We start from the raw sequence: 20,834 nt of genomic DNA, 5'->3' as shown, positions 1-20,834 counted from the left end.
TGTGTTTTCTCTCTCTCTCTCTCTCTCTCTCTGTGCAGCATTGGGACAAGACGGATTCCAAAGGGCGGGCATAGGGCGTTGACCTTTGAACATGGCAGCAACTGCTGATCAGGGGTTGAGGAAGAAGGTGTGTGAGGCGTCTTGGCAGGCTGGATGATAGGAATCGCACTTGGTTTCTTTCCTTCCCCCCGCCCTTTTTTACCTTTGCTGATCTGCGCTTCTTGCAGGCCTTGGATCTGCGAGGCACGTTGGAGGCGGCACTTGAGCATGTCGAACAACTGGATGCACTTCGCCTTGAGGTAGAGTGCGCGCCAGCTTTTGCCCTCTCCTTCTTCTTCTTTTTTTTCGGCCCTGAAGGGAAAGGGGTTGGGTGGTCACACCAAAGGCTGTTTGAGATAAGCCGATAGCGTCGCTGCTCCATCAACTTGATGCCGGTATTGTGCAGGCCGAGGCGCGCGCCATTCGGGCCGAGGGCATGCTCGCCACCAAGGATAAGAGGATTGAAATGCTAGAGGGTGCATTGCAGGAGGCAAACCAGCGCCAAACACGCGTCGGGGAGCAGTTACAACAGACGCAAGCCGAGCAACAACGTGCTGCCACCGAGTAAGCGAGGGCTGCTGCTGCAAAGAACTGCCCTAGCAATGTCATCGTCATTGAACCGTTGGCACTTGGCATGGCACCTTAGGTTGGAAGCAGTGGCCGCGCGCGTTGCACGTCTGAGTCTTGAGCGCGACCAGGCGGTGCAAGCGCAGACGGCTTTGCAGCGGCAAATTGACGATCTTTTGGCTACCCTCGAGGACTAGCAGGCCACTCGCCCGGATCTGGCACTCGCGCCTGGCTGTGCCGGCAATGCCCGAACCACTGTTGAATGGCCATTTCCTCCTGCACTTGAACTGCCCCCTACTCGGGTCTGCCTGGTGCCGAAGTCTTGCCTCTTTATGCATTAATGTGCGCACAAATCGATGTGCTTGATGACTTCTCTACAAGACCGCAAGTCTCGCTCCGACTTCAGAACGAGCTCGATTTTTTTTTTCTTATGATATCGCGGATTCAGCGGCGTGCGAGGGACATCACTGGGTTCTCTCAGCCCCGCCAGGAACCGTGCATGTGATGGCGGGCAATATTGCCAAACTGGAACTTGGCATAAGGATCGGGATAGAGAACGGTGATGTTTTGCTGCAGGTGCGCAGAGCCAACGTAGAGATGGGTCAGATAATCGGGTCCTGTCGAGGAAAAGATGTGCACGTCGCTGTATCGAGCACGAGGTTGTGCCATACGCTCCAACATCCGTGCAATGATGAGGAGCAGCGCTGGGTGGCGTGGTGGGCAGGCAAAGGCAAACTGGCCCAGCTGAGGAAACTCGCGTGAGCAATCAATCTCCGGGAAGTTCCAGCGGCCGTAAGGGTGCTGACGCTGGCACACATGCGTCGGAATATATTCCTCGTGGGGAAAGATGCACCCATCTTGGACATGCCAATTCAGGGGTTCGAGCGGTGCCAGTGGCTCCACATCCATGTCAAAATAGTACCTATTTCATGTCGTCGTGAGGTCAGCAAGCGGTCGGCGAAAGGAGCCGGTGGCTGCGAGACACCCAAAAAAAAAAAAAAAAAACTTGACCGAGTCTGCACGCACCCGCCGTATTGGTAAATGACAAGAAGTCGGAAGATGTCAAACTTTTGGATCCGTACGCGAGCTGTCACGGGTTGTGAGATCGCCGTGAGGAGACGTTGAGCCCTGAATAGAAGAATTTGTGAAAGCGCGCTCGGCAGTCAGGCGGCTTACGCTGAAGCGAGGTCAGCAACGGCGCATAGCGCGGGAACCGTGTTTGTATAAACGCATCCACATCGGCGTCATCATAGAGCACGTAGTCAAAGTCGGGATTAAGGGCTTGCCAGCGAGCCACGTAGGCGGCGAGTTGGGCCTGTGGGCAACCACAATGTTGCACGAATGGTAAACGAAAAGACTTCGTCAAGCCGGGACAAAAACAAGGCAGCGACCAAGGACCGAGAAGAGATGGCTCCGGGATTTGTGGGGTGATAAAGGATCGCAGGATGGCTTAGACTGAACCCACATCGAGAGGTTCCTTGGTCTTCCATGTCTGGACGATGCGACGAGGAATGAATGGCTCCGGGTCCAGTGCGGCCGGGGTCCACGCTAAGATGCCAATGACAGGGCGATGCTCGGTGAGGGTCGGAAGAAAGGTCCTTGTTTGTTGATGTGGGGCTAACGCAAACATGTGGGAGTGTACGCACGGGGTGCGACCGGGTCGGCCAAGCAAGCAAAGGCCTCGGGACTGTGTCGGCCTTGCACGGGACCGACGTCAAGCATAAGGAGCACGACAATGGGGGCGATCAGCACGGCGAGCGGCCCTGACCGCCACCCCGGACGTGATTGACGACACCGAACCACCGCCAGCCCCTGCATGGCCAACCCCAATGCAGCGAGGGAGCAGAACGGTACAGCCGCACTACCCTGACTATCACGCCCACTGGCCTCGCAAGCGCACCCCAATGCCCCTCCACCCTGCTGCCCTCACTCCTTCCGCTAAAGTCCCACGCGCTGCGCTCCACCAAGCATCAGCCCTCAACGTCAAAGGAGTACATCAACCCCTTGAACACACGCACACAAAGAGAAGAAGTGAAATGGGGAGAGAGAGAGAGAGCGAGCGAGAGAGAGAGAGAGAGAGACGCCGACGCGCCAGAAACAGCGACCGCGCGCTTAAAAAAAATAAAAAATAAAAAAAACCTCTTTCGAGAAGACACACACACACACACACACACACACACACACACACACACCGATCAAGACAAAGGGGGCGTAAAGTACTCAAAAGAAACATTTCATCGAAATAATTGAGAAGAAAGGGGTTGGCATGTTAATTGGCGAGAGGACTGGTGGTGGAAGGGTGCAAGGGGAGGCGCAGTGGAGGTGGGAGGGATTAATTGTGGGGGATGTGGCGTGGTCGGTCGTTTGTCAATTCTTGCATGGCCGGGATGGTGGGCGATAACTTTGCCATCGCGTGAGCAGATGAGTAGTCCCTATTAGATCTATCAGATTGCTTCTGCGCGCGAATGGGCCAGCGCTTAATGGTATTCCGATTGCTACCCAGAGGCCGAAGCCAGAAAGAGTCGGCCACAATTGGTCATCCATGTCTCAACCAAGAAAAAAAAACACCCCAGAAAAAGCCAAAAGGTGAGGGGGGAAGGAAAAAGATCGAGGAACTTGAATGTGGACCTACACCGGCGCACTCATCATCGGAGCTTGAACAAGTTGAATGCGGCGGCAATTCAGGTGGTGCTATGCCAACCGCCTTGAGCAAGAATAGCGCCATCCACATTGAGATGCGTGCCACTAATGAAGGAGGCTTGCTTGCTCACTAAAAACAAGACGGCTTGTGCAATCTGCGTGCACGAACAAACACGCAACGTGAAGATTTGGCGGTGCTCGTCTCGCCAGTTGTCGGGGTTGGTGCAGATCAAACGCTTACCTCCGAGGGCTGACCAACTCGAGATTCCAGGGGATAAATCGCCCCGGCCTGCTCCATGGTGGCACCCGCGCGCTCCACGTTGTGACGCACTAGGGGCGTGTCAACCTGCGAAGAGTACAGTGCGCCCCGTTGTTCCGGCCCGGCCAAGAAGTGAGCGATGGAAACATGTACGGGACGAAAGGTGAGAGGTAGTTGAATGAGGAGGGGCATCAAACTCACCGTGCCTGGGTTGACGGCATTGACGCGAATACCGTAGCGACCGTAGTCACAGGCCATGGTGCGGGTAAGGCTGAGGATGGCGCCTTTGGTGGCCGAGTACGCACCTACTGCCGGTTGGGACATGATACCCTGCACGCTAGCAATGTTGACGATGGCCCCACCACCCGTAGTGGGAATGGGCATGCTGTCGTGCACCGAGTTGATTGGTGCTGGGTCGGCGACAACCTGGGCCCGGTTGTGTTGTTCTATCATCACAGGTACCACCGCGCGCGCTAGTACATTGAAGAGTGTTGCCAGAAGAACGTGGAGTAAGATTTACTTGTACATGGTCAAGGGCGTCAAAGAAAGGGAAGCACGACGAGAAGAGAATCACTGGACTGACGGGGAAACAGGGGAAGCATACCGGTATTGTAAACGCCGTTGATGTTAACGGCAAGGGTGCGGTTCCACCAAACCTCGGGAATCTCATGCAGGGCCACACCGGCCTGGGCCGGTTGCACGGCGGCATTGTTCACCAAGACATCGATGCGGCCATGCCTGACACAGAAGGCGGGAGCGGCAAGCGCGTAGAGGGCAAGCATTGAGCGCGATCCAGAGAGCTCTGCTGCTACCCAAACATGCCCAGTGGCCCATGGTTCAACCTACCTGGCAACAATAATGTCGACGGCGGCGCGGACGTGATCAAACTCGGCCACATCAACGATGAGCTCATCCTCCTGCTGTGTTCGCTGCTCCAGAGGCGCCACATCAAATCCATAGGTCTTGTACCCCTCTCGGCGCAGGGCCTCGGCAATGGCGCCACCAATGCCCTGACTCGACCCCGTGACAATGGCAACAGGCGCATCACTACGCCTCCCACACAACCCCCGCCTCACTCCACCCAACCACCGCCCCACACCCCCTCGCATCACCCCCCTCCCCCACATGCTCTCCCCCCTCTCCCTGTCTCGATCTCAATCTCCCCCTCGATCTCAATCTCTCGATCTCAATAATTTCGTTTGAGTCTCTCAATCAAACTCTCTCTCTCTCTCTCTCTCTCTCTCTCTCTCTCTCTCTCTCTCTCTCTCTCTCTCTCTCTCTCTCTCTCTCTCTCTCTCTCTCTCGCTCTCTCTCTCTGGTAGTTGTGCTTTTCCTTTGTGTCTTTGCTCTTTATTTCTCTCTTTCTCAAACCGACCAAACCAATTCTCTCTCTCTCTCTCTCTCTCTCTCTCTCAAACTCTCAAACTCTCTCTCTCTCTCAAACTCTCAAACTCTCAAACTCTTTCAAGTTTAAACTTTGAAATTTTTAAAATTCGGGACCTTGTCAACTGGCACCTGGACCGGGATGCGGTTCCTGGGCCCGGAGCATGAGGTGCGCTTGAGGGATGGGAGGAGGGGGGTGAATGGTGAATGGTGAATTGTGGTGGTGGTAGTGTTTGGTCTAAAATGGGCGCTGGTGATGTAGGAGTTGGAGGCGGCGCCGCGGGTAGAGGCGGCGCTGGCACGGGCGGAGCGATTTTTCCAGCTGGGCGAGGGGCATGACGCCCTTGTCTTGGTGCATCGGACCGCGCCTGCGCTGCTGCAGAATGGCCCCATGTACGACGAGCGGCCCATCTCTGTCCAAGACGCTTGGAGCAGGCTCACCAGATTTATTTTATTTTTTATTTTTATTTTATTTTATTTTTTTGGACCGGTGCCCATTTGCCGGCATGCTGGTATTGTAGGTGTGGGATTACGGCGTTGGCCATGGCCAGCCACATCCTGGGTCTGACACCACATGACCTGCCCGGAATGGAAGCGACGGCAGCCCTGCGCGTGCAGCGAAACATTGACGAGGTATCGGCAGATCTGCTGGCACGAGCCATGGCGGCCAAATATACGGTAGAAGGAGAAATGTTTCGGGCCTCGGAGATGGGCGCGCTGCTTTCGAAGCGCTACGCGTGCGTGGTCAATTTGCAAACGGCATGGACAGCCCAGGAGCTCGTGGCAGCCATAGCGGCAGGCCAGTGTGTGGCCTTGCCCTATGATGCCTCCCCCAACCATGAGCCCGAACTGCGCGGGGGCCACAGTAGCCATTGGACCTTGATTGTCGGCGTTATCTTGCAGCGCCCTTGCCCCAGTGAGGCTGGAACGTCTCCCGTCGCAGGGTCCGTGGAGGTTCAGTTTGTCACGTAAGAGCGTGGAGACTCGAGCTGACCAAGGGCAAGGTGTGGAAAGATGATAGATATTGCGGCCGGGCTATGTGTGTGTTTTGATTTGATTGGGTGCTGTGGCGCTAGGCCGAGAAGCACGAAGCACGTGGCCCCCGAGTGGCTGGAGCACCCTGACCAGATTTTAGTCCTGGCTGCCCATGGCAAGAGCCGCCATCTCGTATGTGACCGCCTGCGTCCTTGCCAAAGAGGCCTTTGTGTGCACTTTGACCTGCGCGCGTGCACTGCTGCGAGTGGCTCATGATCAACTGTGTTTGAATACGGGGCCCTTTGGTCAGGGGGTATGGTCGTTGGCAGCCTTGCAAGAGAGCAACGCCCAACTTTGCTCCCCAAGCCAGCGCGACGTGCACCAACACCTCTCCCTACCAGCATCACTAGAAAAAGATTTTAATGGCACCGCCCTCTTCCTTGCCACTGCCAGCTGAGCCAATCGTCATCATCAAGGCAGAAGCAGGGGCGCAAGATAGCCAGATGCCCTCGGCACATCGGAATGAGAGGGAAATCATCTGCGAGATCGAGGACTGGGGAGGAGTGAGCGCACAGCGGAGAGACAGCTAGCTTGAACAAATTTTATTAGAATCGAAGTTAAACCTGTTCCAACAGGAAATATAGTTGTTTGGCATGACCAAGCGGGTGCCGTTGGCGGAACTTCCAAAAGATCGGCTGCCAGATCCGACCCCCGCCGCCTCCCGCCTCCCACGACTTGGCATTAAGGAAAGGGTGTGAGAGGGAATGGAATGAGAGAGGAAGGGCCGCTGAGACACATCCCATGTGGCAGACATCCATGATTTACACATCCGAGCAGAAGGAGGGGGCGGGGGGGAGGGGGTTCGTCGGACTCGTTTTTATCATGTCATATCAGTACAAAAAAACATGTACATGAGCAATTTGGCTTTTTCTAGAGGATGGTGATGATGAGGATGATGATGCGCTGGGTGGTGTGCGGCGTGGTCCTGGTGTTGATTCAAGCGGTGACGCATCATGTCGCCATGGCTGGACCCACGCCCACAGACGATCCCGTGCTGTACTCGGGCACAGTTGGCTGCTCGCTTGACGTGCCCACAAATGTGACGCATGTTCTCGGTAACATCACTTTATCCGTATGTGGCTCATTGACGGCACGGAGACTGAGCGTGTTTGACAAGCTCGTTGAAGTGAGCGGGAACCTCAAAATCGAGGTGGGTTGAGCACCATTGCCAGTTGTCGTAGATGCGCGGCCGAGATCGCGACGCTGTTTGCTTGTCTTGTTGCTTTCCCCGTTGTGAGACTTGGCGTTGAGAAGAATTGGCGAGCAACCCCGGATGGGTTCTGTGGTGATGGGTTGTCTCGTGTTGAGATTGTTTCGATGAGATATGGGAAGGAAGATTCAGGGGCGAGATGGGTGATGGGAGGTGGTGATATCAGACAGCATCGAGAAGGAATGGAGCTGGATTTGTTGTTGTTGTCGTTGTTGCCGCTCGAAGGGTCATCTTTCCTGAGAGCGAAGATATGCTCATGCGGTGTCAAACATCTTTTGGATCGATATGAGCTGCCCATGCCTGGCGTTCATCACATCGAAACATGGTACCACCTGCACTAACGATAAACTGTCAGTCTCTCACCTAACTGTTGTGCTGTGCTGGTGTGTTGGACAGAATAATATCGCCCTAACCAATCTCGATGGGCTCAGGAGCTTAAGAAGCATTGGCGGCTATTTGAATATTCGGGTATGTCATCAAACGTTCGACCTCTCCGATTGCATATGTGTGCGGAACAATGACATGATACGAGTGTCCCATTCGCTCATGGTCGTCTGTCGTACAGAACAATGAAGCTTTGACCAATGTCGACGGGCTCGGGAGCTTGACAATCGTTGGCGGCTATGTGGATTTGAGGGTATGTCATCACACGAGCGGCCTCTCCGATTGAACGAATGACTGTGAACTTGAGGAATTGGAGCGGTGGGCGCACTGCAAGTCTCTCATCTGTCTCATTCGCTCATGGCCCTCTGTCGTACAGAGCATTGGAGCTTTGACCAATGTCGACGGGCTCGGGAACTTGACAAGCGTTGGCGACTCCTTGAGTGTTTTGGTATGTCATCACATATTCGACCTCTACGGTTGAACGAATGCCTGTGTACTTGAGGAATTGGAGCGGTGGGCGTACTGCAAGTTTCTCACTTGCCTCATTCACCCACGGCACTCTGTCGGACAGTACAATCGCGCCTTGACCAATGTTGATGGGCTCGGGCACTTGACAAGCGTTGGCGGCTCCTTGGATGTTAGGGTATGTCATCACACGTTCGAACTCGACGATTGAATATGTGTACGGAGCAATGCCGTGATACGAGTGTCGTATTTACCCTCTGTCTGACAGATTAATGACGCCTTGACCAATGTCGATGGGCTCGGGCACTTGACAAGCGTTGGCGGCTCCTTGGGTGTTACCGTATGTCATCAAACGCTCGAACTCAACAATTGGATATGTGTGCGGAGCAATACCGTTATACGAGTGTCGTATTCACCCTCTGTCTGACAGATTAACGAAGCTTTGACCAATGTCGATGGGCTCGGGAGCCTAACCCGTGTTGGCGATAACCTGCACGTTCAGGTACGTCGTAAGAAATAATATTTTACTATTGTTCATCGATTGGATGCGCTTGTGTATGCGCAGTGATTTTGTGATTAACTCATCGGGTATGACCTGTGATGGACAGTTCAACCCCGTTTTGACCAATGGCGATGGGCTCAGGAGCTTGACAAGCATTGGCGGCTCCTTGGATGTTAAGGTTTGTCATAACACGTTTGACCTCTACGATGAAATGAATGAGTGTGCTCTTGAGTAGCTGGAGCGGCGGCATACTACATGTTTCTCATTTATCTTCATCCTCTCATGGCCTTCTTGTCGGACAGTACAATAACGCCCTGACCAATCTCGATGGACTCGGGAGCTTGACAAGCGTTGGTGGCTCTTTGGATGGTAAGGTTTGTCATATCATGGTTGGCTTCGATGATGGAAAATGTGTCTGCGCTGCAGCAGTGGCGCACCACAAGTTTCTCAGCTGTTCATTCGTCCATGGTCGGCTGTCGTCCAGCGCAATGAAGCTTTGATCAATATCGATGGGCTCGGGAACTTGACAAGCGTTGGCGGCGATTTGGATGTTTATGTATGTGATACGATTTTCGAATGCCACGATTGCAGGTGGATGTCTGTGCATGCGTAACTGTTATGATGGTTTACTTCCCATGTCTCATTCGTCCTGGGCCTTGTGCTGACAGTACGACGACAGCCTCACCAGCATCCCCTACAACGTCTGGTGGAGAGGCTTGGCCTACAGTGAGCCAGGGTACACTGAAATGACCGTTGCAACTTCATACATCCAGTGCGCCAGCAACCGAAGCCCCGATGCCCTTGACATGATCAAGTGCAAGTGCTTCGATCCACCCTACGAAGACGCCCCCTTTTGTCCCAAACCAGCTCAGAATGTGGTGTGCTCGTCCACTGGCAGCGTTCTCGACATTGTGCAAGTTTGCGATGGTGTTGATGATTGCCCAAATGGAGAAGACGAAGCCTCGTGCCGTGGTGTTCTGGGATTGCGCTCCGTTAGCCACGACCTCCCAAGCTTTCTGGATCGAGACTGCATCAGCCAGATCGAGCTGTGGGTTCAGCACGGTGTCATCCAATCTGTTGTACCTCAAGGCGCCGGTAATCACTCGTGCCTTTCCTGGCGCGGCGCCGTGCGCAACTGGGACGCCGCAGAGCTCTACTTTGCCCTCGGCAGTGCTCGGTACGTACACCAGACTATTTGATTTGAAGCATGTTCAGATTGAAAGCTTCAGACAAAGCCTCTTTTTGCATCATCACCTCTTCTCTTCTCTTCTCTTCTCGCCCTCTGCGCCCAAGAGCTTCTGCGCGCGCCCGCTGGTGCGATAGCTCGCCATGACCTGACACTCCCCACCACCTGGCCTCGGCATGTGTGTAGCATGTTGGTGACGGAGCGCCCGAGACCGTGGGTGGTGATGGCGGTCACCCTGCGCTCGATCAGCCCTCTGAGTGAGGAAGTGCCACTCCGTGCTGGATATCAACTTATTGAAGGCGCCTTATTCGGCCTCAAGAGCAACGGTGTGCCATTTGGCGCAGCCCCCACCCTGCCTTCGCTGGCAGGATTCGACACACAGTATACGACACAGGTTGATGGTGTCATTCCAACAACAACAGCAGCAACGATGACAACACTGGCCGCTTTGACCTCTGAATCAAAGGGCTCATCAGCCAACGCTTCATCTATGATTGTCGTCGTGGCAGTAGCGACGTCAATCACGCTGCTGGCCGTCGTCGCCGCGATCGCATACACAATGTTCCGGCGCACACGTCGTCGCATCGAGCGAACGGCAATGGAGAGTCAGGTCCTCACATTGATGCACCAAGCTCGTGCAAACTTTGCTGCTGCCTATCCTCATCTGCATTCAATGCCGCTTGAGCTGGTTGACTCTGATGCTGTCACTGTCGAACAAGTGATTGGCCATGGCCATTTCAGCAATGTCTATCGGGTATGTAGAGTGCTTTGCCAAGCACCAATTGCTCATGACTCGTGCGTCACCGTGTTATATCGGCTGCCTCTCGCAGCACGACCGCGACTTGTCTGACGCGCCCACCACATGTTTGTTCCTAATGCCCAGGCAAGCCTGGTAGATGCCGAACAGGGGTCACGACATGTTGCCATCAAGGAATGCGATGCCGACAAAACGACGGTGAGTCGCTCTTGTGATTTTGAACCAAAGCTGTTCCCAGGAACTTATGACTTCAACTTTCGGTCTCACCTGCTCGCGTGGGAATGACGCTGGGGGCGGGGGTGGGAATAGCTTTCGGCGTGGTTGCGTGAAATCATGCTTCTGCATAGTGTTCGTGATCAGCCCAACATCATTGGGCTTCACGGCGTGATGCTCAGAGTGTAAGTCGTGTTCTCTGCGCTGATGTAGTACTGGGTCTGTTGGCACAAGCTGACTGGCTGCTTTTGTGGGCTGAGAACACCTTTGTGCAGGGCCGAGCGATCGAATGTATCGGCAGTGCTCGAGTGGGCACCACACGGTAACCTCCGCGACTTTGTGCGAAGATCCCCGCTGAGCGAGGCTCAGCTGTATCAAGCCTTGCGTCAGATGGTCAAGGCTCTGGCATACCTGGCCAAGCTTGAAATTGTACACCGCGATATCGCCGCGCGGAATGTGCTTGTGATGGCGGTCAACCCAGCGTTCAACTGTAAACTGGGCGATTTTGGCTGTCAGTTGAGAACCGCCCTCCTTGTTTGTTTGTTTGGTTGGTTTTTCTTATTTCTTTCTTTCTTCCTTTTTTCCGTTTTCCCACCAATGGGGGGGGGGACTTTGCTGGCTGTCTTGTCATGGTCCAGTGCGTCCCATATGTGTTGCACTTTGGCCGACGTATGAACCTTTGTGTGTGGATGTACGATAGTGTCTCGGGTCATGCCAAGCTCGGAGTATTATCGGAGTGTTGCAGACAGCGAGATGCCCTTCCGGTATGATGTGCCCAGCTCGCGTGGAACCTGGCAACGTAAAAAGCCACGACCCCCTCCCCTGCCTTACGCTCCTATCCCACGGCTCTGCTAACATCTCGATCATGCGCGCACAGATGGATGGCACTCGAGTGCTTGGTGGCACGGCGATATTCCAAACACTCGGATGTTTGGGCGTTTGGTGTCTTAGTGTGGGAGCTGATCACTCATGGCGCAACGCCTTGGCAGGGCTTGAGCCTTCCTGCCATTATTCAGCGGGCGTCACACTGCCTCTCCCGCCCGGAGCTCCGGTGATCGCACAGCGGTGTGTCACCGTAGCATGGCATTCCTGGTGCGTTTCTAGCTGTGCTGAGCTTGTGGCAGTCTCATAAATCCATTGACATGTGTGCATAGCATGGTTGCGGGCTGCTTTCAAGCCGCTCCAGAATCCCGATCTTCGTTTGCCGAGTTGCTCGAGTTGCTCGAGTTGCTTCCGGCCCAACACAGCACCGCCGCCTGGGTGAGTACCGCGTCTCGAGACTGAGCGTGTGGCCGATCCCTTTGTCTGCTTGCCACCCTCACATGTCTTTCTGTCTCACGGGCACCGTGCCCCGCGCCCTGCTCCGGTCCATGCTTCTGTCGTTCATTTTGTGGCACCAATAGACGGTGGCCAATGCGTTGGCCTTGCATGACGAAACCGCGCTATAGTGCCGACGCTGCAAGTCACGACAGCGGGTTGAGTGGTTGACATCCAGTCGAGAGGCTGCTGTTTTGAATCCGGTCATCGAGCCCAGCCACATCCCATCAGCCTCTCTCATCTGGTTGACATCATGGATCATTTCCCCCTATGAAGGAGGAGGTCTCTTGGGCTCGATGGCAAACAACCGAGAATGTCGTTTCAAAAAGCCAAGTCAGTTGATAAGTAAAATACTAAATTTGGTGTCTTGCCTGACCCCATCAGCATCCACCCACACCACCGTCACGAAATGGAGACGAAATGGATAAAATTCTGTGGGAAAGGAGACGACATGACATTGTACACGTCCATTGTCCCTCAACAACAACACGTTCAGACGCATGTGAGCCTGTTTTGGCCTAAATCCTCCTTTTGCTTGGTGGTGTGTGCCTCTCTCTCTCTCTAAAGCTCTCTCTCTCTCTCTCTCTCTCTAAAGCTCTCTCTCTCTCTCTCTCTCTCTCTCTCTCTCTCTCTCTCTCTCTCTCACTAAAGCTCTCTCTCTCTCTCTCTCTCTCTAAAGCTCTCTCTAAAGCTCTCTCTCTCTAAAGCTCTCTCTAAAGCTCTCTCTCTCTCTCTCTCTCTCTCGTCTGTGTTGTGACACCGCCCACCGCTGGCGCGCCACCAGAAGGAAGGGAATGACTACGGCGTTGGGGTGGCATTTTTCAAGCACATTCTTCTCTGACGACGTGGACCTCAGTAGCAACTAGGTATGCCCCGCCCCCCCTGGTCCCCCTCCGTCGATGGTCCTGTGCTGAAAGCTCAGATTGCGCCTTTTGATCCGTCCTCCCACAACAGCGCCATGGGTATCTTTTCTTGGGCTGTGCAAGTCTCCACTGACCAGGTGGCGGCGCTGCGCGACATGGACGCCAGTGCCCTTTCGGACTTTTTGACTAGCGACGATCTCAAGACCCTCTCCCTCGACCCAAAGACGATGGTCCGTTCTCCGCCACACACACACACACACACACACACACACACACACACACACACACACACACACACACACACACACACACTTGCTCTGCCGAACCCGCGCTCAGCCTTTGTGGTTCTTCCTTTTCAGAAACCAGAGTCGGATGACTTCAACCGCCTGGATCTCGACAAGGCCGGGCCAGCCTTGACCTACATCTTCTCCAGTAGGTGCCTTGATCGGTCGCCTCGATTAAGCACCACCCACCCCACCCTCTGCACCGTTGCCACAATCCCAGGCCAGCCCGCTCACGGCTTTGGTGTTAGCCCGTTTCCCAGACGCCGTCAAGGCCAAGTTGGCTTCAGCCCACGCCCACGCCCGCGTCTCTGATACACGTGGCCGCCACAACAAGGCTTACACTGTACGTTATGATCCCATATACCTTCTGTTTTTGTTTTGTTTTTTGTTTCTGAATTGCCGCCCCCTTTTGCGCCCAACCCGTCTCAGCCTGATCCAACCGAACCTGCTGCCCCTTGTACTTCACCGCCAGTGTGCTGTCAGCACGAGCAGCAAGCCCTGTTACACTAGCAAGTTTGGCTCTGTCGGTGCTTGCACCGCGCCGGGGCGCTCAGACGAGTACGATACCCCGGCCCAAGCCATGGCTGGGGCCGAACACCTTGTACGTAACGCCGCCCCCCCCCCCAGCAAGCCCCATCGCCCCCTCAAACGCTCATTCTTTCGTGGAATGCCACCCTCGCGGCTCAGATGATGACCAAGATCAAAAAGGGCTACAAGATCGATCACATGCCCGGCATTCGTGGAGTGCAACACGCACACTCGCGTCGACTTGTTCAAGCCAATGATGTGAGCCCGGCCTCACACCTGTCCCCTCGGTCATGACAATCATCATCTGCCAACCTGCCCTCGGTCACTTTGAAACCACATCAAAATCACATCGAAAGCTCATGTCCTCGCTTCTCCTTCACATCCGCAGCCCAGCGGCGAGCCCCTGCCCAAGTACCGCAAGCTGGCGCCCGAGCAGCTCTTGCCCCTAGACGAACGCTTTCAAGTTCCGGCCGAGAAGCTCAAAGCCGATGAGCTCAAGGAAAGGCTGGCCGCTGCCTTTTTGCCCACCGAAGGCACCGTCAATGTCCTCCGCATCCGATACATGCTCCACCTGGGCACGCAACCCGTCTTTGGGTTCCAACCCTTTACCTTTATCAACTGCGAATATGTGCCCAGCGAGCAGCTTGCAAGCCCTTTTATCGCCCCCGCCGCGCTCCTCCTACCTGCCGACGTGGCCAAGGTGCAGGCCATGCTCAACGACTGGCAAGCCGCAGACATCGCCCCGATTCTTGCCACCGAGGAAGCCGCCAAGGGCATTATCGATCACGCTTACACAACTGCCGAATACTTGGAGCTTCACCTCGCTGCCCTCAAGGTCTTCATCGACCGCGCCGTCGAGCGTCAAACCGCCCTCATCACCTATCTCAACTAGGTCTAGGTTCAGCGTTTGAGTCCCCTGGACTCTCGTGTTCTTTTGTCTGTTTCTGCGCTTCTTCGCCGTGCCCCTTGTCCCCATCCTTGTTTTATTTTTGATTTTTGATTTTTTTTTGTTTGTTTTTGGGGGCTTTCGGCTTTGTCGATTCGATTCAATTGACGCGCTAGTGTCTATCAAGCTTTCCTATCAAGCTCTCGTTCAAAAAGTCCAAACAAAATCGAGAAAAGAAGATGAGGAGGCTTTCACGGCACCCGTTCTCGACTATGCCCGTTTTTGATTGGCAAAGCTTGCTCCTCGCTCAAGACGACGTCGAGTGCCAGCCAGATGGCCATAGCAGAGCTGACGTGCCACAAGGCATGGCCCTGAAGCCAGCTATCTGGTTCACACCAGAGGCGGTGAATATCGAGCTCCTGTGCCACCTATATCCGGTTCAAAACAGCAGCAGCGTTTAGGCCTGGGGCGACGTGTTGCCAGAAGAGGCACGATGCGTAACAGCTAGCCTCACCTTGCCAAAAATCAAGGCCGCCAGTGCCATGCCCAGCCGGTCGAGCCGGCGTCCTACGACCTGCTCGACATGGGCGTCGGTGATTCGGACCAACAAGTTGGGAACCAACAGCGTGCCAATTTCCCTTTTTTCCATGGCTCACCTTGATCTGACGGGTGAGGTAAAGATGTAGCGCGTAGCAGGCCAACATGCCCACCACAAGCGTGGTGACGGTTAAATTCTCCGAGCGGTGGCAGAGTGGGTCTGCATACCGATACTGAGAGAGCTGCCACAACACTACGGGAGCCGCCATGCCATGCAACAGGAACCACAACTGGCTTGCTTTTGTAGTGACAATTCCGGCAGTCATCAGGGCACGCATCTGATAAAAGCCGAACAAGCCTGCCACCGTCCAATACATGCCAAAGACATCGGCCACATGCCCTGGAAAGCATCGGCACGCGTGATTGGCAAAGGATCCAGCCGCATGAAGGGCATTGATAGCCGCATAGGCCAGAACGGGACCGCGCATCCTATGCTCAAAGCTCGAGACTCGGCGACCGGCCTTTGGGCTGTAGAGCCGGAGCGCCCGGCGTAGCACCAAGGCAGCCACCTATCAGCAACCCCACCACGAGATACACGACGATTGTCAAGCACAAAACAGGAGCGCGCCCAGACACGGCAGCCCATTGCCAGTGATTTGGTCCTGGTGAGCCAGGCGTTTGGACAAGTCAGACGAGTAGGCAGTTGGAGAGAGCCACGCACAATCAGATAGGCGAAATCTGTCAGGGCGTTGGCAGGCTCTCGTAGGAAGCGGTCATGGTGATCATGCTCACACCATGGACCTGTTCACACCCGCACAGACGGCATTGGAAAGCCATCAAAGTGCGGAAATGAGCTGCGACGCCAGAATCAAAACAAAAGTGGCACGGGCACACCGGTCTTCAAGCATCTCTCCCCACCCACCACAATGACACAGCCCAACACCCCGCACCTGGATCTGCTTCAAGCTCCTGCCACCAATGCCGAGTATGCACCTGCGCCCCCCACACGCCCGCCGCCGCCAGAGCCACCATCGCCGCCGGCAGCCCGTCCATCACCAGCGTCTTCATCGCGTTCTGTCCAGTCCGCAAATCCGACCCAACTCAAAATAAAACTATTTTACTTTCAAACCAACACAAACTTGTTAATTCCACTGCCCACATGTTATCGTTGTTCAGAAAGTATTTTCTATATTTAAGCAAGTCATGGCAGTGGCGACGGCGACGGCGACGGAGCTGGTGCTGCCCAACTGCCGGCTGGTCGAGGCGTGGCGGCAGTCGGATCAGGCGTTATCGCCGCAGCAGGCGCAGGATGCCGTGCGGCAGGTGACTCGACGGTTGGGGGAGATTGACCCCATGCTAGCGCACATGCTGGCTGCCAATCTGGTGCGGAATGAGCGTCGCAACTTCATCAACCTTCGGTTTCGCCGCGGGCGCTTCAAGCTCCTCTTCCGTCGTCGGTTACCAGAGCAGCGTGGCTTTATCTGCTTCTTCCTCTGTGACAACTTCCAACCCATGGTGGAGGTCTGTGTGCTTGATCCCGCCCGCGGTGAACTGCCGATGTGGGCCGATGTGCCTCGGGATGAGCTGCACGCGGCGCTCGCTACCTTTCAGCAACAGCATCTCCAAACCTCCCAGCACCCTTTGAGCTTCCTGACCGCCCCGCACCCGGATGCCCCCCGATATCCCAGCCTTGATGCGCTCATGGCAGCGCCGGCCGCCAGCCAACCCGATGCTCGCTTCTCGGTCTTTATAGACATTGGTCTGGCTGCGCTTCGCCTTCACATTAAGCTTCTCCAGCTTGTTTCCTTGTCAGACGTGCAGACCGCCAGCTCCATGGCCCACACCGTACCCCTCGAGCGCCTGCGGCGCCAGCTGCGGGGACTTAACCCTTTACTTGGTCACATGGTCTTTACACGCGAGGTGGTCCAAATACAGCCCCGCTTCCTAGCCACCGTCTTTGTCCAGGAACTCGAGGGTGACGTGTACGAGTTTCATCTCTCGGAAAAGATTGAACCGTACGTCATCATCATTGTCATCAACCCCTACGCTGGCAAGCTTGCCTGGCTCAATCGCCAGCAAGTGGCCTGTCTGGAGCGAAGCATTGATGCCTTCAAGCGCAAGTACGGGATTCATGCTGAAGCCTATCACTATACGTCCTTGCGGGAGCGTCAGGCCACCGATGCTTTTGTGCGTGCCGGCCATGCTCCGCGCACGAGCAAGGCCCACTCCTCCGATTTTCATCTCAAGATGCGCGTGGCCACCGCCATGCTTCGCGATCGCCTCCCCGCCCTCTCCCTCTTCGACCTGGACAAAGCCCGACGTGAGGTCGAGCCCATAACCTACAACTTTAGTCGTGACAATGTCGGTTGGCCCGACATCAAGGCGGTTCTTCTCACCGAGGTGGATGGTGAGTGTACATAATCGAAACTTCTAAACCAACCAACCCCCACCCTCGTGCAGGCCGCCTCGCTGGCATTTCAGCTTGAGAAGTGCGCGGAAGGCGCTCACAAAGTTCAAACATGACCCACATGTCCAAATATTATGTAATTCCAGTACTATCAATCCCTCGGCACCTTGTCCTGCCAAGCTCAAAATCAGACCGCATCCCAAGCAACAATAGCACCCAACAACAACGACGACAAGCAAGACAGGGCGCGGGAACAGGGTGGGAGAGACGAAGGAGAGAGTCGTGTACTTTTACTCAAACAACACCTTCACATGTCTACAAGAAGCAAGCTAACATATAAAAAAAAAATATGGAGAAACCAAATGGAGTACACACATTGACAAGGTCCACTAGTGCGAAGTCATCAAGCTGCTGCGCTCGTCGGGCGGTGGCCCATTGACAATGTTGGCTTCTGTATCACATAAAACATGCACAAATCGACGTGAATGCAACTGCCTTTCTAAGCAGGCCAGCAAGGGGCAAGCAGCAGAGGCATGGGGACAAACCGAGGTTCATCTCCAAGATTCGCCGCTGATTCCAGTGGTTAAAGGTCCATAGCAACACAGACGACGGCATCACCTGCCATGTCGAGGAGCATGAAAAGGGCATGTGCGTTCAGACGGGGCAGCGATGGGAAGCAATGTACGCAGCAGTCACAGGCGAACCTCAAAAAAGAAGAAGAAGACTGCGGTCCACGCATAGTAGGCGTTGAGCTTGTCATCATGCTGAAGTCGGTTGAGTTGAATCTGTCACAGCAAGGCGAATGAGATGATGTGGGAGAAAGGCAAACGAACAGAGAACTAGGGCGGCATAATAGGCGCGCACCTGGAGATCATTTGCATTGGCACTGTAGGTAATGGACCAGATTGTGCGGATGGCAAAAATGATGACCCACAGAAACAAGAGTCGGGTTACCACTTTGAGCTGCCACGTATGGAAAAGGAGATGTTGAAGACAGGACGACGAATGAGCATTGAAGAAAGGCCTGAAGCTGACAGTGACGAGGTTCAGGGCCGATGAAAAGCAAGTAGCGAGTGACGGGACGGGCACAAACCTCAGCCAGCATGGCAGAGCTCAGAATAAACTTGAGCAGCAAGCTAAGCAGCCCACCGACAGGCAAGCCAAAGACGTGTGTAAGCGGGTGATGAGCGAGCATCCAGGCAGGGTCACAGTACGTTCTCAAGAGACTGACGGCCGGGCATGCACATTGCCGGCACAAACAACGATGTGGAGCGTACCGACGCAGTTGGAAGCCGGCCACGCCCAGCGTGACCGTCAGGGTTCCAAACACAATGGCCGACAGGAATGAGATGGGATGATCAAACCCGCCCGAGCTGGAGTGACCCTCACTGTTGAGCGGCGCCATGAAGGGCAGCAAAGAGACGTCAGGGTTGAATTGGCAGGCCGAAAATGGTGCATGGAGCCAGGACATGGTGCGACAAGCGTACGCACCATCTTCCCCGGGAGCAGAGGGTATAGAAGAGGCTCATGCCTGCAATGAGAATGAGCCAGATGATGACGGTCCCAATGTAGAGCCACTTGATAAGGTGGGCCTTGAGTTTCATGAGCAGCCAGAGCTGCATCAAAAACTGGACCAGCAACGAAAACCTGCAGCAGATAACAGCTGGTCAAAAGGTTGCGCCGGACGCGGCAAAGCACGGGTCTCCTTGGTGGCGGGTTCGGAAGAAGCCCGGGCTGGCTCGTACGTGACAAACTGCAGGCAGATGGGTACGGCGTAGCCCAGCACGAGGAGCGATTCCATGGACCAATCCACTTTGATCTAACCATCAGCAGCGGGACAGGGGGACACTGCATGAGCACTTGAACGTGCTGGGGGAGCGGTGAGAAGGGGCACAAGCGCGGACCGTGAAAAAGAGCGCCCTCTCGATGCAAAGGATCATTTGCAGGGCCAGCAGGGCCGTCTATTTGCCAGACCAAGTGAGGATCAAGGGATGGTTCTGATGTATATACAAGGGATGGCGGGCATGGGAGCATGTCCGAGCGCCAAGCATGCTCGTACGCGATAGGTTGCACGGCGAGTTCCTTTGGCCATGACAATGGCCGATACTCCGACCACGGCCACGTATGCAATCACTAGAAGGTACGAGTGATCGCATCGGATTGCGAGGTGAGAAGGACGGAAACAAAAGTGTTGATAGCAGGTGGTCTGAGAGAAATTATAAACACGGTCAAAGGACGGCGGAAATGAAAACAAAAAAAAAAAAAAAAAGCGAGAGAGAGAGAGAGAAACGAACCGATGATCCAAAGAGCCGGGGCCCAGGGGGTGGACATGAGCGTTGGACACATGGTATCGCAGTGCACATTGGAATGATTGCCGTGCGGCGACGCCTGCAGAGGTCGGTCATCAAGGTGGCAAAGGACCGGGGACACGGCCCAGCACGGCAGAAGACGGTTGTATGAGTCGGAGCGGCACCAAACCAAGTCCAGCCCAACCGAGCAAGGGTGGCTCAATACGCAGAAGAAGTCGAGAGGCGAGAAAGAGGAGGGACGACCGGCAGCGATGAATGCATACGTGTGCCAAGCCGTAGTACATGATGCTGGTCTGGACGCTCTCCTTGAAAAGCAAGTATTTGCGGGTCGGCGCGGCCCGGACAAGAGGGCTTTTACGCCCGCGCGCAATCCCGTCTGCACAATTGAGAGAATACGCTTGTCACGCTTGAGGCAAGATCGACAAAGTTCCCAGGACAGCGCTTGCTGGCTTATTCCCAAACGGAGAAAAATTGTGCCCGACGCGGCCCCCAGCTTCAAAGCTCAATCCTGGAGCACGGCACTTTGGAAAAAAAACTGGAGGCGCACCCCTCCGGACAGCCCACGAAGACGCGGTGGAACAGAAACGAACGCCCACCTTGACCTCCCACGGTCAGGATCAATGCGTTTCCCGCCTATTCCCCCCGCAATCTCACACACGGCAAACACACAGCGCACCAACGACCCCCTCAACGACGGACTCGACGCATAAAAAAAAATAAAAAAATAAAAAATCAAGTGTGTGATCAAGATGACGCGCACTGTCACTCTCTCTTTAACTCTCTTTAACTCTCTTGAACTCGCGTGTCTCTCTTGAACTCTCTCTCTCTCTCTCTCTCTCTTGAACTCTCTCTCTCTTGAACTCTCTGTCTCTCTCTCTCTCTCTCTCTCTCTCTCTCTCTCTCTCTCTCTCTCTCTCTCTCTCTCTCTCTCTCTCTCTCTCTCTCTCTCTCTCTCTCTCTCTCTCTCTCTCTCTCTCTCTCTCTCTCTCTCTCTCTCTCTCTCTCTCTCTCTCTCTCTCTCTCTCTCTCTCTCTCTCTCTCTCTCTCTCTCTATCTCTCTCTC

The 20,834-nt window shown here is 54.8% G+C and overlaps 5 protein-coding genes across 5 annotated transcripts; 4 read left to right on the top strand and 1 right to left on the bottom strand.

The window, feature by feature from the left end:
- Positions 1–91: 91 nt before the first annotated feature.
- Positions 92–803, top strand: MONBRDRAFT_28303 (uncharacterized protein; the record flags this gene model as incomplete). The annotated part of the gene is made up of 4 exons (XM_001748763.1): positions 92–127; positions 228–299; positions 446–603; positions 686–803. The coding sequence occupies 4 exons, from the start codon at positions 92–94 to the stop codon at positions 801–803; spliced, it is 384 nt and encodes a 127-aa protein (XP_001748815.1).
- Positions 804–1,083: 280 nt separating this feature from the next.
- On the bottom strand, positions 1,084–4,632 carry MONBRDRAFT_10960 (uncharacterized protein; the record flags this gene model as incomplete). The annotated part of the gene is made up of 6 exons (XM_001748694.1): positions 1,084–1,310; positions 1,783–1,921; positions 3,488–3,592; positions 3,707–3,978; positions 4,110–4,243; positions 4,352–4,632. The coding sequence occupies 6 exons, from the start codon at positions 4,630–4,632 to the stop codon at positions 1,084–1,086; spliced, it is 1,158 nt and encodes a 385-aa protein (XP_001748746.1).
- A 2,168-nt stretch (positions 4,633–6,800) lies between these two features.
- Positions 6,801–14,524, top strand: MONBRDRAFT_33823 (uncharacterized protein; the record flags this gene model as incomplete). Its single annotated transcript, XM_001748762.1, has 22 exons — positions 6,801–7,073; positions 7,530–7,601; positions 7,699–7,770; positions 7,894–7,965; positions 8,089–8,160; positions 8,413–8,484; positions 8,591–8,662; positions 8,787–8,858; positions 9,153–9,661; positions 9,857–10,424; positions 10,554–10,625; positions 10,737–10,825; positions 10,916–11,187; positions 11,341–11,439; positions 11,795–11,900; positions 12,609–12,705; positions 12,958–13,050; positions 13,180–13,252; positions 13,365–13,447; positions 13,577–13,705; positions 13,792–13,890; positions 14,021–14,524. The coding sequence occupies 22 exons, from the start codon at positions 6,801–6,803 to the stop codon at positions 14,522–14,524; spliced, it is 3,570 nt and encodes a 1,189-aa protein (XP_001748814.1).
- A 1,734-nt stretch (positions 14,525–16,258) lies between these two features.
- MONBRDRAFT_10958 (uncharacterized protein) lies at positions 16,259–18,521 on the top strand (the record flags this gene model as incomplete). The annotated part of the gene is made up of 2 exons (XM_001748761.1): positions 16,259–17,462; positions 18,355–18,521. The coding sequence occupies 2 exons, from the start codon at positions 16,259–16,261 to the stop codon at positions 18,519–18,521; spliced, it is 1,371 nt and encodes a 456-aa protein (XP_001748813.1).
- A 344-nt stretch (positions 18,522–18,865) lies between these two features.
- Positions 18,866–19,240, top strand: MONBRDRAFT_10957 (uncharacterized protein; the record flags this gene model as incomplete). Its single annotated transcript, XM_001748760.1, has 1 exon — positions 18,866–19,240. One exon carries the CDS (start codon positions 18,866–18,868, stop codon positions 19,238–19,240), a length of 375 nt encoding a protein of 124 aa, XP_001748812.1.
- Between the last annotated feature and the right edge of the window lie 1,594 nt (positions 19,241–20,834).

This window comes from Monosiga brevicollis, genomic scaffold (genome assembly GCF_000002865.3).
Source record: "Monosiga brevicollis MX1 MONBRscaffold_25 genomic scaffold, whole genome shotgun sequence".
Classification (NCBI taxonomy): Eukaryota; class Choanoflagellata; order Craspedida; family Salpingoecidae; genus Monosiga; species Monosiga brevicollis.
This window is presented reverse-complemented; position numbering and strand designations above follow the sequence as displayed.